The 13337-nt window shown below is 43.0% G+C and overlaps 2 protein-coding genes across 3 annotated transcripts in view; one reads left to right on the forward strand and one right to left on the reverse strand.

Moving 5' to 3' along the window:
• The window catches only part of LOC311113710 (netrin-1), an 88407-nt gene extending 82634 nt beyond the window's left edge, over positions 1-5773 (forward strand). For both annotated transcript variants that reach the window (XM_084157015.1, XM_084157016.1), the window contains 2 exons: positions 964-1038; positions 4829-5773. In XM_084157015.1, coding sequence (XP_084013141.1) covers positions 964-1038; positions 4829-5157 — 404 coding nt within the window. In that variant the 3' untranslated portion in view covers positions 5158-5773. The remainder of the gene's footprint in view (positions 1-963; positions 1039-4828) is intronic.
• A 1567-nt stretch (positions 5774-7340) lies between these two features.
• The window catches only part of LOC311113711 (syntaxin-8-like), a 49724-nt gene continuing 43727 nt past the window's right edge, over positions 7341-13337 (reverse strand). The window contains exon 8 of the mRNA XM_084157017.1: positions 7341-10367. Coding sequence (XP_084013143.1) covers positions 10303-10367 — 65 coding nt within the window. The 3' untranslated portion in view covers positions 7341-10302. The remainder of the gene's footprint in view (positions 10368-13337) is intronic.

Consider the following 13337-nt stretch of genomic DNA (forward strand, 5'->3'; position numbering starts at 1 on the left):
CTCATGAAGCTGGTTGAGAGAATGCCAAGAGTGTGCAAAGCTGTCATTAAGGCAAAGGGTGGCTACTTTGAAGAATCTCAAATATATTTTCATTTGTTTAACACTTCTTTGGTTACTACATGATTCCATGTGTTATTTCATAGTTTTGATGTCTTCACTATTATTCTACAACGTAGAAAATAGTAAAAAGAAAGAAAAACCCTTGAATGAGTAGGTGTGTCCAAATGTTTGACTGGTAGTGTATATTTGGCGTGAGTGCTTTCCCGACTGTTAAGTGATAAAACTGAATCCACAGCTATTTTTTAGAAGCTATTGATCCTCTGCGGCTAAATTATGCTCTCTGGTGTGGTATTTTGGGATTAATTCATTTATGTCTGTTCAGCCTGGAGTAATATAATTTTAGAACAAATTATTCCAATTTATCAGGAGGCGATGCAGCATCTCCAGCACCCCTACTTCCCGCGGCTATGGGTGTTGGGGGGCTGGGGGGCTGGGGGGCTGGGGGGTGCATCTACAGGCCTTAATCAGTCCCAAACTGGCACTTTGACAGGGGGGGTGTTGGGTGGCGGTCGGCGTGGGGATTGGGGGGGTTAATTTGAGTGGTTTTTTGAAGCGATGGCCTGGTTGGTGACACAATACGCAGCAGTCCAGAGGTACTCCCATCAGAGCCATAGGGGCAGGGGGCAGGCCACAGACAGACAGGGCCGGGGCGGTCGCCTGCAGCCACGGGACCCCTTTTGTCTGGTCTCATTTCTATGGGCCACCACTCCTCTCAATGCACCCATAAGCCCTATTAGAGGAAGACACAATTGAACCTGGCAGATGCGTATCGCAAGTAAGCTCAAGGAATTCTGAAGGAGATGTGATGTGGTGTCACTTTGTCTTTTTTCACAGTTCGTTTTGCTCTCTCTTCAGTTGTTTTAATCTAGTGTGTATCTTATTCGCTCTCTCTCCTACATGCAGACTGTGACTCCTATTGCAAGGCGTCGAAAGGCAAACTGAAGATCAACATGAAGAAATACTGCAAGAAAGATTACGGTGAGTTGAGTTCAATCCTCTGTACAGTACAGTCCTACAGTAGAAGCTCACACAGCCTCCTGAGCCCTGGTGGACTAGGGAGCTCAGCTAGCTCAAGTATCTAGCTACATCTTTATTTACAACACCCAGGACCAAGCCCAGGCCTCACCCCAGGACAACCCTACAGCTCATGGGAATTCTAGTGACGGCTTACTCCGGCTTTTCAAGAAAGAAAGTCAAAGGATCAAACAAAGGAGGGGGACAAGCCATCAGAGAGAAGAGCTTAGGGTGTGAGGACAGAGAGGGTGTGAAGGGGAGGGAGGTTCTAGGATGATGGACAGCCCATCAGGTATTTAAGGGTAAAGCGGATAATGGATAAAGCAAAGTCGGTGTGACGGACAGTTGGGGTGCGCGCCTAAAGGTCCTCATTAAGGGGAACTTAAGGTATGGGCCTTTTCAGACAGGCATTCCTGTGGCCATCCCATCCGGCTGCCCTGGCCATTGAAAAGGTTGAAAGGTTGAAAAGGTGCTTTAGGTGGTTAAGACCCTGGTGAAGGTTGTGGAGGTTTGACCCCGACCTGATTGAAGCCAGTCTGTTAAATCAGTCAACCAAGAAGGAGCATCCTGCCTGAAAATACCTTGGCAGATTGAATGAATGACAGCCCAGGCATTGTTCCTGAGTTTTTGGGGGTTGGATCCAGGAATGGTGTCAGGAGGAATCCCCTGTGCCACAAATGAAAAGTGGCTTAAATTCTTTCTCATTGCAGCTCTTTAAGAGGCAATTGATAAAGATGTGAAAATACTCTACCGTAATTGTGGTGTTTGGTAAATGTTTGCCATGTGTTTGCATATGCAAAAAAATAAAGCTTCTACACCACAGTAACTAGCTTGTGGCCATTTATAGGCGAACAGGTTTAATGAGTGGTAAAAAACTAAAGCTCTGTGGATCATTGATCCCATGAGCAGTTAGTGTCTCCAGTGAGTCAGGCATTAGGCTAGTGTCAATAGACCCCTGTAGAGAGACACACTCTGTCCTGGGGAAGCCCAGTGATGTGTTGTGGTCTTCAGCTGTACAAACTCTTACCCTTATATACTGGACAGAAGTCTGTCTATAAGTCAGAGCTTGTCAGTGTCAGTGCCCACTGAAGACCCATAGGGGAGAGAAGATGGGGAGTGGGACCTTACCCAGGTGCATGTCATCAAGACATCACTGTGTATCTTACTGTAGCTCAGACTCAGCAGTGTTGAGAGAGCTGCTCAACAACACAGGGAGTGTCCTCTACCCCCATCCTAGTCTCTCACAGGTGGGCAGGTCTGGCATGCACCGGAGTGGGAGTGTGTAGAGGGGACCTGCTGGTATTGATGAGTGATCCCAGTGCCACCCCAGCATGCCTCAGGGAAGGCTGTGACAACATGTTGTGTGTGTGTGTGTGTGTGTGTGTGTATGTGTGTGTGTGTGTGTGTGTGTGTGTGTGTAAGGGTCCACAGTGGGGTTAGGGTACACGTTCCTGGGCTTCAGAGCAGGCTACAGTAAGGGAACCCCCACTGTTTTACTCTTACTGTTCTCCTCAATTACCAATTACAGGCAATTTCCTCTGCTTCCCCCTCTGGCCCTCTTCAACATTACCCAAGCCCTCCCCAGCCCTCCCTAACCCTCCCTGGGCCCTGGGTCCAGCCTCCCTGCCAAGGCCTGGGTCTAATCCACTTTCTCCCTGCCTCGTCATACCTCAGGGGGGCTTTGTACTGGTCCTGTACAGGGATAAGACTCGCCTCGCGCTTTGCACTTCAGGAAGTTGTACTGGAGGGTCCCGGTGTGGCGGATTGTGAGCGAAGAGCAGTAGGAGTGCAGTGTCTCGCTGTGCCTTGGGCCTATGCTGGATAATATGCAGACACACTCCAACCCCCATAGAGAACCACAGGGTGCTTGGATACAGCCATGTTTCTATACAAAAGGGCTGAAATGACAGTGGAACAGGGCTTAACAATGGGCTGAGTTATTTACAGTTGGTCTCTCAGGGTTTCACCCTGTGTTGTTGTGCAAACACAAACAGAGAGCGCCTTCCAGTGGTGACACCTGGGAAGGACAGGGTGACAGAGGGCACCAATAGGGTTCACCACCAGGTCACCAGCCAGTTCAACCAATGCCCATGCTAATAGTAACAGTAAAAGACATCAGGAATGCTAATGCTAGCAGAAAAGGACACCAGGGCCCTATTTGATAACGCTGTGATCTACCATGCATGGCGTAAAATCTGCAGTGCAGTGCAGGATACGTCTCAATGAGAACCCATTTAGAGAGCCATGACATTCACGCTCAGTGAGTCAGTTTGTGTGTATTGGAGGTAAGCTAATGACCCATGGTTTAACGACTGCTGTTACATTTTAAGGTTATCTATGCTGCTTTTGAGAGCTGTTGGTGAGCAATAGAGCATATTGTCAATGTAGTGCTCTTTCTCCTCTCTCTCCCCCTGATCCTCTCAGTGATATATTATACTATCACAGAGCCGCTCCCCAAAACCCATCTCCTCACAGCCCATCCCTGCCTCTTAATCACATTACAAATCAAATCCCCTGGACGTGGAGCTGGATCTGCTACCGGACATCTTTGCCTTGACAGCATTTCCCTTGGAGGATACAAGCCTCTGATGGGCATCTGGTTAGGTTACAGGCTCAGTCTCCTATCCACTGGGGCCGGGTGGTTGCTGATGACTCGACTAGAATCAGCGCCAAATGGGGAAGCCAACCTCACTTTTTTAAAGAGAATAAAACAGAACCCTGCCCTTGAGGCTTTGTCAATTATGGTGTTTTTAGTGTCCCGTAATGCTGCATGGACAGTGGAGATCACAGCGTCTCATGGCGCTGGTCTGTGGAGCCAGTAGCACACGGACTGGAGACACACATGGACCAGTGGACACAGAGGACTAAGAGCTAGAGGTTTCAGCTACAGACAGCAGGCTACCCGGCGTCAGTACTGCCTGCTTCACTGTCTGTCTGATACCCTTCTTGGCTGGTGGATGGTACTAGACTCAGTGTAGCATACTAGACTTACAGATGTAGGATCTTAATTTGAGCCAGTCTTCTACAGCAGGAAAATAATCCTGCAGCAACAGGAAATGTAAATTATTATGTGGATTATAATGAATGGACATTTTTGTATCGTAAGAGAAAATCAAGTCTGAAATTACAAAGTGGAAATTATAAACTTTAGAAGCCTTTTTAAACCTCAAAGACGCTACAAGTTTTAAATGTCCTGCGTTGCAGGAAACTTCTCCTACAACAGGGTGATTCAATTAAGATCCTACATCTGTAGTGGGAGATATACTCACACTAGCACTTTTCCCTCCCTCCCTTCCTCCTGTCATACTGAGTGGCCAGAGTGAGAGAGATGAGAGAGATGTCTAGGCAAGGTTTTTGAAAGAAGGAAAAGGGATTCCATGGGAAATGTTGGACTCGGTCAAACTGAATTATTTTGTCCCAGGGTGCCATAGTAACTGTTGCTGTGATCTTGGCTTGTCGGTCTAGAGAAGAAGAGTAGGGTCACAGGTCAGGATAGCAGGAAGGAATGGAGCAGACGATAAGGACCGAGTTGCTCTCCTGTGCCAAGAGGACAAGGATGGGGTTCTAATTTAAGTCTGTGATACAGACACGGACCACAGTGATAGAGATAGGAATAACAGCACTGTACTGTGTATCCCTTTGAGCAGGACATTTTAATGCTAGAATTGAGTCAGACACAATGGAAAGACATAACAATAAAAATACATTGTAAATGACTCGTCACTTAAAGTCTCTCTCTCTCCCCCCACCCCAGCTGTCCAGGTGCACATTCTGAAGGCGGACAAGGCGGGCGAGTGGTGGAAGTTCACCGTCAACATCATCTCTGTCTACAAGCAGGGCGAGAGCCGCATCCGCCGCGGTGACCAGTTCCTGTGGGTCAGGGCCAAGGATGTGGCGTGCAAGTGTCCAAAGATCAAGACCGGGAAGAAGTACCTGCTCCTGGGTAACGACGAGGATTCTCCAGGGCAGTCTGGAGTGGTAGCCGATAAGGGCTCCCTAGTCATCCAGTGGAGAGACACATGGGCCCGTCGGCTGAGGAAGTTCCAGCAACGTGAGAAGAAAGGCAAGTGCAAGAAGGCATAGGCGGAAAGGACGGACGACGCCTGGAGCGAGGGAATGGAACACGGGACAGGAGAAAGCATGAGTGGGTGTTGAAAAAGGGCGAGAGGAGAGAGAGGGAGACTGAGGAAGGACAGAAAGGGACTGTGCGTTGTCGCTACTTTTTCGAGTAGAAGCATGAAGAGAATATTATTAAGAATATTTTTTCTAGTGGACTTTTGTGAAGGAGGTCACGCTGCAGATGTTATTGCTTCGTTGTTTTTGCATTCGAGATTTGTCTCTGTGGATTTGCCAAGTTTGCACCTATTACCAGTTTATATAAAGTTATTTGTGTTCAGTTTAAAAAATGTTCATATTGATATTTCATAACCCGATATTATTAGCATTTTGTGCTGGTGCGAAGACACCACAAATCAAGCTACTGCATTATCACAAGCTGTTTTCTGTAGTTTTTAGGGTTAGCTAATAATATCACTGGCAGTGCAGCAAATGGTTAGGTTTACTCTATTCAGAAAAAGTGCCATAAAATAACATTGGTTCTGCGCCTTGGAAATGCACGTTTCATGTATTATCAAATAAGTTGCCTTTCGTTTCACCTGGTCGTATGTGTATGTAACCTAAAACACACATTTTCATAGCACAGTAACTAGCTATGTTCTTTTTCTATTTCACGGGTGTGACATATTGTACGTTTGATTGAATGTTGGATTGAAAGTTGGCCCCTAGATTCAGACAGTGAAATGGCAAGAAAGAAAATGAATGTCCATTCCTAAAGGTCTACAAAATATTTGACTCCAGCATTGTTAACTAAGCTTAATCAAGGATATTATTTTAATATACAAATTTTTTGTTTGTCCGGTTGACTTAAGTTTCAGTATTCAGAATGATCTTAAATGAATGAATGTTCATTGTGAATTGTCGTGGTTAACACACTCTTGTACAGTTTCAAACTGCATGTCAACCTTTCTCCAAAAAGGCTGGTTATTATGTCACATATATGGTGTCCATATTAGGACAGTGTCAGGTGAGTTGATATCCTAATATGGACACGGTATCCTTACTTTTTGACTGGTGCTGCTGTCTAATTTCATGATTAGTGTTTTTAATAATCATTTTGCTGTATTCCCAAGAAGACGGACTGCATTCAAAATGTCTGGGATTTCACAAAGACTCACGCTATTAGACCAATAACAACCAGATTTCAATTTAGGATCTTCAATCTCTATTTAGGATCACCATACTTGCTTTAACATTTTATTAACGTTTGGTTAAATTATACTGAACAAAAATATAAGCGCAACATGCAACAATTTGAATGATTTTACTGAGTTACAGTTCATATAAGGAAATCAGTCAATTGAAATAAATAAATTAGGCCCTAATCTATGGATTTCACATGACTGGGAAGGGGCGCAGCCATGGGTAGGCCTGGGAGGGCATAGGCCCATCCACTTGGGAGCCAGGCCCACCCACTGCGGAGCCAGGCCCAGCCAATCAGAATGGGTTTTTCCTCACAAAAGTGCTTTATTACAGACAGAAATACTCCTCAGTTTCATCAGCTGTCCGGGTGGCTGGTCTCAGACGTTCCCACAGGTGAAAAAAGACAGATGTGGAGGTCCTGGGCTGGCGTGGTTATGGTCTGCGGTTGTGAGGCCGGTTGTACGTACTGCCAAATTCTCTAAAACAACGTTGGAGGCAGCTTATGGTAGAGAAATGAACATTCAATTCTCTGGCAACAGCTCTGGTGGACATTCCTGCAGTCAGCATGGCAATTGCACACTCCCTCAAAACCTGAGACATTTGTGGCATTGTGTTTTGTGACAAAACTGCACATTTTAGAGTGGCCTTTTATTGTCCCCAGCACAAGGTGCACCTGTGTCATGATCATGCTTTATAATTGGCTTCTTGATATGCCACACCTGACAGGTGGATGGATTATATTGGCAAAGGAGAAATGCTCACTGACAGGGATGTAAACAAATGTGTGCACACAATTTGTGAGAAATAAGCTTTTTGTGCATATGGAACATTTCTGGGATCTTTTATTTCAGCTCATAAAACACTTTACATGTTGCGTTTATATTTTTGTTCAGTATATATTTAATGATTGAGTCATTTAGGAGCCAGTCCTTCCTTCTAAGAGACATAAAGCAGTGTGGTTCTTCCCCATAATGCCCAGATTTAGTATACAGATGTTTTTTTTAAAATTTTTATATTGAAGGTGTACATTTATGAAATATGAATTCACATTACTATTATTATACAGTACACATGCTTTACACAAAACCAAAAGGAAACATTTGCAATGTTGTAATTGATACCTTATCATACCTAAGGTTTCAAATAGATTAGCTACAACACTAGGCCCTGTGTGTTGACAACACAAATCTGATTGTTTTCAGAGAACGTTAACCAAGCAGTGAGATATTGGTACATATTGAATTGAAAGCGTTACAATGTACATATTTATATGACCTCTCCCTAGGAACAATATTTCCTAATACTGTAGGCTATTCACCAATCTGCACAGAATTGTTTCTGTGTTGTATTAAATTCACGATATTTTGGATGCCAAGAAGTCTACATGCCCAACAATAATTAATACCTCTTTTTGTATGTAAAATGTAAGTACAAAAAAAATCACAATATGTAAAGCATTTGGAATTGAAACAAGTCTCTTCCCCAAGGTACTAAAAAAGGGGTTGGCAGTCAACAATAAAAAATCTGTATAGGTAGTATTTTTATGTGAAAATTATCTAGATAATAAAACTATTATTAACTTCAATTTATTGATTGTAGATTTTAGAAATCAAAGAGAATGGACAGAGTGCACACCTAAGAACAGTATTTATTTTCTTGTTGTATTGAGGCAACAGAAATTTAAGAGTGCAGTTTTTCTCTTTGACAAACATTGTTAGAAGTCATCTCTCTAAATTCTTGCTTCATACCCCTTCTCCCCCCACTTAACCGTCCATAGACCTCACCCTTGTGCATAAGATATACATGTTACATGCTGGACTGCCTGTCACTCTTGAGTTCTTGAAAATTCTGTCTTGAATGGTGTACGGCATCCATATTAAGCAAGTCGTCAGATTTCAGGCAAAACTGTCAGTGGTCTTCCTAATATGGAATTCCTAATATGGATGCCGTAGCGGCAGCAATTCAACAGCTGCAGACATTCTTCAATGTCTCTTACAAGGCTGTCAAATTAATTAAGTTCAGAACGATTCGCTGAGGACGAAATGAGGACTAGGAGGAAAAATCATGTAATTCAATCACCTGATTATCCACAAATGAATTCAGACCACATCTTTATTTTATTTTAAACCAAATCAGATGTACATTGAGGGTCTGATTGTCAGCATCTGTGTTCCATACCGTTTCTCTCTGTGTACAGATCAGTCATATAAATACATATGCTTTGTGCTGGTGTCTCCTTGCAAAGATGAAATATACAGATGACATATTACACGTATTTATACATATATTTACAGGTTACATTCTTTCATCGTTATATTCATACTCGCGACATTACATGTAAATGTATTTCTGTTTGGCACAAAATATATAATCAAACCTCGATCGTTTGTTCCATTCTGTCTCTGTATCACCATGATGTACATTTTTGATCAGTTTTCCAAGCAATGGATTGACAATGACCTCCTCTTTGATCAAATATGACTACCCGCAGACCTGTCAAAACGTTTATTTTGTTAATAGTTTTTAATTGTAAATGTTGTTTAGCTGTGTTGGCCATTGCGAAACCTTTTTTGCGATGTTGTTTTACGATGCGTACTAATATATTATGGTTACTATATATGGATATATTTAATGACACGAGACGTGGATTTTATTCCGTTTTTTTTGCCTTTTTTTACTTGTTTGTGGTTGTTTAGATGGTTGTGATTTTAAGAAGGAAACATTAACTACTGAACACTAAGCTGGTAGAACTAAATCCAGAATTCAGTTGAAATAAACTCCTGTTAAGTCGCCACTAGTGTGACTCTTTCTTTTTCTTTGATGCCTTTCTTCTCTATCAACTTCAATCATTGGCTGATGAAGTGCTTAATATCTGCTTTGGATCTCTGAAGCCAGAGTCTTGGGCGTAACACACTTCTATCAACAGCTCCATGTGTGACTTAGGGCAGTACAGTAGAGGGCTAAGCATGCTGGGTGTAGATCGAATAGCTTTAGACGACCAAGCTCGGACCAGTAGTGGGATAGCTGTACTGTTCACACGGACGCAAGCACGCATCTGTCAACCTTTTGCAGCATTTGCAAGGCTTTTAAATTGACATAGTGGAAGAATGCAGAGTATGGTATACATACAGTACATTATCCTTAGTAGATTACCAATATTATATAACATGATTGCAGGCTACCTGTGAGTCCAGAGAACTAATAGCTACATTCTTTACACCAAGGAGTCCATGGACTGTGCTGTTAACTGTAAATGTTGTTTATTAGAAATCACAAGGTTGCATTAAGCTGAACTGATTCACATCAAGAAAATAAAACAGTAATGTTAAAAAAGTGACACAGTCATACGTGTTACTTGTTCTGGCTGGCATTATCCTATAAACATGATAAAATCCCAAGACAAATGATACCATTAGAACTGCTAGCGGGTAAATATAATCATAATAATCATAATAATAATAGATATGTGTGAGTGAATTGCTAAGCTAGCGGAATTAGTGACCCGGAACCCCGGACCTCTCAGCCCACAGACAGAATTATGAAAGAAAAAGTCCCCCCATGGGAGGTCCTACTGTAGGGTCAGTGCTACCCTTTACCCAACCAACACCCATGTAAGAAAATAAAACATTGTTGCTGGTTGAGGTATAGTAGTGTACAGTACACTCAGTTTTCATGTAAGGGGCACGAGGAGAGGAAATATAGAGGGAGGGAGAAGAGGGCTTGGTAGCTCTGGGGAGAGATGTATCAAGCGTCTCAGTGTATTAGAGCTGATCTAGAATCAGGTCTGCCTTGTCTATGTAATTTTATTCCATGGGATCTAAAAGGCAAAACTGGTCCTAAATCAGCACGCTTGATACATACCTACATAAGTGCCTCTGCACCTCGTCTCCCCTGTAGGCTCTCTATGCAGTCTCAGTAGGTAATCCGACAGACGGTGCAACGTCCAAAATGCTCCCCTCAGCCTCTTCGTTAGGTGGGCCACACAGCAACCACCACTATAGCAATGAGTAGGAGCACGATCACCACCAGCATCCCTGCAACAAGAATAGAAACACACACAGAAGGATAAGTAGGAGGGCGACTCGACAGAAATTCAAAATATTAACACAAAAGAATGTTGCTTTACTAAGTGTACCTAATACATAGTAGTTACAGCACAGACAAGTACAGTACATAATAGTTACATAGACAGGTACAGTACATAATAGTTACATAGACAGGTACAGTACATAATAGTTACATAGACAGGTACAGTACATAATAGTTACACAGACAGGTACAGTACATAATAGTTACATAGACAGGGAATTCCACACATTGCCTACATTCTTCTGGTCAGGCTAAGCTGGAAAGCCAGAGACCAAAGGAATAGGTGGTGGAAACAATCAGTAGACTTGAAAAAGGTATGCCTAGGCCTTCTTCTAGTTAGCGCAGACCCTTGGCACTACCCACTTTTCTAAATCCTTGTTGAGCCCCAGTGCTTAGGCTACTGCCCTCGTATTACCTGCACATTTCCACCAAGATGACTTAATACAAGTTCACGTGCAATCTAGAATTGTGACAGGTTTATTGGCACAGATCACACTGCGGTGGGCATGTGTTTTGGATCTGACTTCACTGGAGAGAGAGGGTAATCAATGTTTTTCCACCAATGCTGTGGAGACAGAGGAGACCTGAAATATTATACTGTAGCTACCTCACACTTAATCAAAAGCTTTTTACCCCACAGGGCCTGAAAATGATCCAGACATTAGGTTAGCCACAGATCAAATTCAAGTTTTAATCAAGGCCAAGACAATATAGAAAAACTATTCAAAAGTTAAAGACCGACATTTATTATCAAGACTGTACAATGGATAGTTATTCTGTGCTTGCATTTTGGTTTGAATATTAGATGGCTAGCCTACAACCACCATTCAATGGCTTTTCCAGTTGTCTTGGCTAGTCCATTGTCATCAAACCTACAGCTGTTTCAAATTCTGAAACCATTCTAAGGTGTTGGTAAGAATGAAAGGACTGGTGGATGGCTGGTGTCACGTGTCATGCCTCTCCACCGTGGTGAGCTTTCATGGCAGCTAGGGGGATTTCTCTCCCAACCTCATGCCACACATTACAGTAGATATGGAAAACGATCTCCAAGGGCACATTTAGCTACACTTTCCTCTCGCTCTCCCTCTCGTATTTCTCCTTGAATGGCATCACCATCGGGTGAAGATTTCAAACAACTGCATCCCGGAGAATCTGATGGCTTGATGGCTGTCGACAGTCTCTCGCTGACTCAAGTTGTCCATGGTTTTTTGCATGGGGGCCGGTAATTTTCCTCCTTGCCTTTTCACTTTTGGTTTACATTTCTTTCATACTTTGGCTTTCTCGTCGTGCATTCTACTCAGCAGAGTAATTGCAGTCTGGTCCACAGGGAGAGATAGGGGGATGATGAACCATGCTGAACTAATTGCCTGGGTCGTAGTCAGAGTAGAACTCCTAATCTAGGATCAGGTCCCCCCCGTCCATGGAATCTTGTTAATTTTGATCTAAAAGGCAAACCTGATCCTAGATCAGGTGTTCTTATGAGACATAGAACTTGGCTAGGAAGCTTGGATGTGGCAAAGTCCAAAGGTCTGAGTGCCTCATTAGTTTGGTTGGTTGCGACACTTTCTCCTACTTCTAGGATTTCTTCATTGAATACAGTGGTCTGGCTACTGCAAGGATACACTACTAAAACGTTCAAAACTGAGGGAAAGATCCCTCTGAGGGAAAGATCTCTGTCTCCGAGTTGAGTGAGGGAGATGCAGGCGCAACTTTGTGGCCATGCACATTCACCATACTCTACATCTAACCAATTTGTCCCAGTCCTATTTTCACTTATTCTCCTATGCACATTTTAAGTCAAACTTTAAATAAAACAGCCCTGTCTGAAGCCTAGCATGTTAGTCTTCCACCTCTCAGAATGATCATTGGTCGAGACAGGACCTCCCCACTTGATAACTTACACATGTGCGCAGGGCAGCAACAATATAAACGTCAAGTGGGAACATTCCTCCCAACAGCCCTCATATGATGGCTCTTTAAACACCTCACACTTAGAGAAATATACACACACAAACTCCAGGCAATGAACTACCCTTCAGTGTGAAGGCTATAAAAACAGGATAGTTGACTGTCATCTTTAGATTCAGCTTGATAAACATTCTAAAGTCAAATTATGTTAGACATTCATGTACATCGTTGGATAATAATGTAATCTTCTTCTTCGATATGTCGCCTACCACCCAGTCACCCTACTAACCCTCCCTCCCCTTCTCTTTGGGACTGTCCCCGTCCCTCTAAGTAACTAAATAAGTTACTTACTCCTGACCCAGTCTCGACGAAGCAATGACAACAATCACATTTGCAGGCCAAATAGATTAGACTACGCTTCGCCATTGAAGCCAAGGGGTATGCAGTGCAGTCAGTCAGTCAAAGTGACCACCCAAGAGCTTTAGAGATGGGCAAAGTAAGGCTTTGGATACACCCTTTTGAGCTTTTCTGACATATCAGTAAGACAAATCCTAATTGGTGGAGAAAAGGGTGGGAGGCGGGTGGAGGTTGTATTTCTGTCTCTGCCCTCCGCAACACACACACACACCCACAAACACCTCTCCCGTTCTTGCCCTTTGCCTCTGGTTCATAGCTCTTTTTGGCTGCAAAAGACTCGGCTGACCTTTGATGAAGGGTCAAGTTTTATGTTAACATGGTTTGCGAGGTCATCACTTTTCTAATTGTAATCCTGTAGGGTTCGCACACCATGATAGATAGTTATCTTCCAGCAATTTTATTGTAATATGAATAGTACACATTGATAAACATAATATTGAAGTAATATACCCTCAAATGAAAAACCTTCGCAAAAGGAATAACAGATTTCATAGGGGCTGATCAAATCTGTTAGTTGTTTATGGAGTTTGAAAAATCAGCAGTAAAGTGACTGCTGTTTCAGATCTATTGTTTTATAACCCTCCAATATT

The sequence above is a fragment of the Coregonus lavaretus genome, assembly GCF_964263955.1.
Source record: "Coregonus lavaretus genome assembly, chromosome: 40".
Lineage (NCBI taxonomy): Eukaryota > Metazoa > Chordata > Actinopteri > Salmoniformes > Salmonidae > Coregonus > Coregonus lavaretus.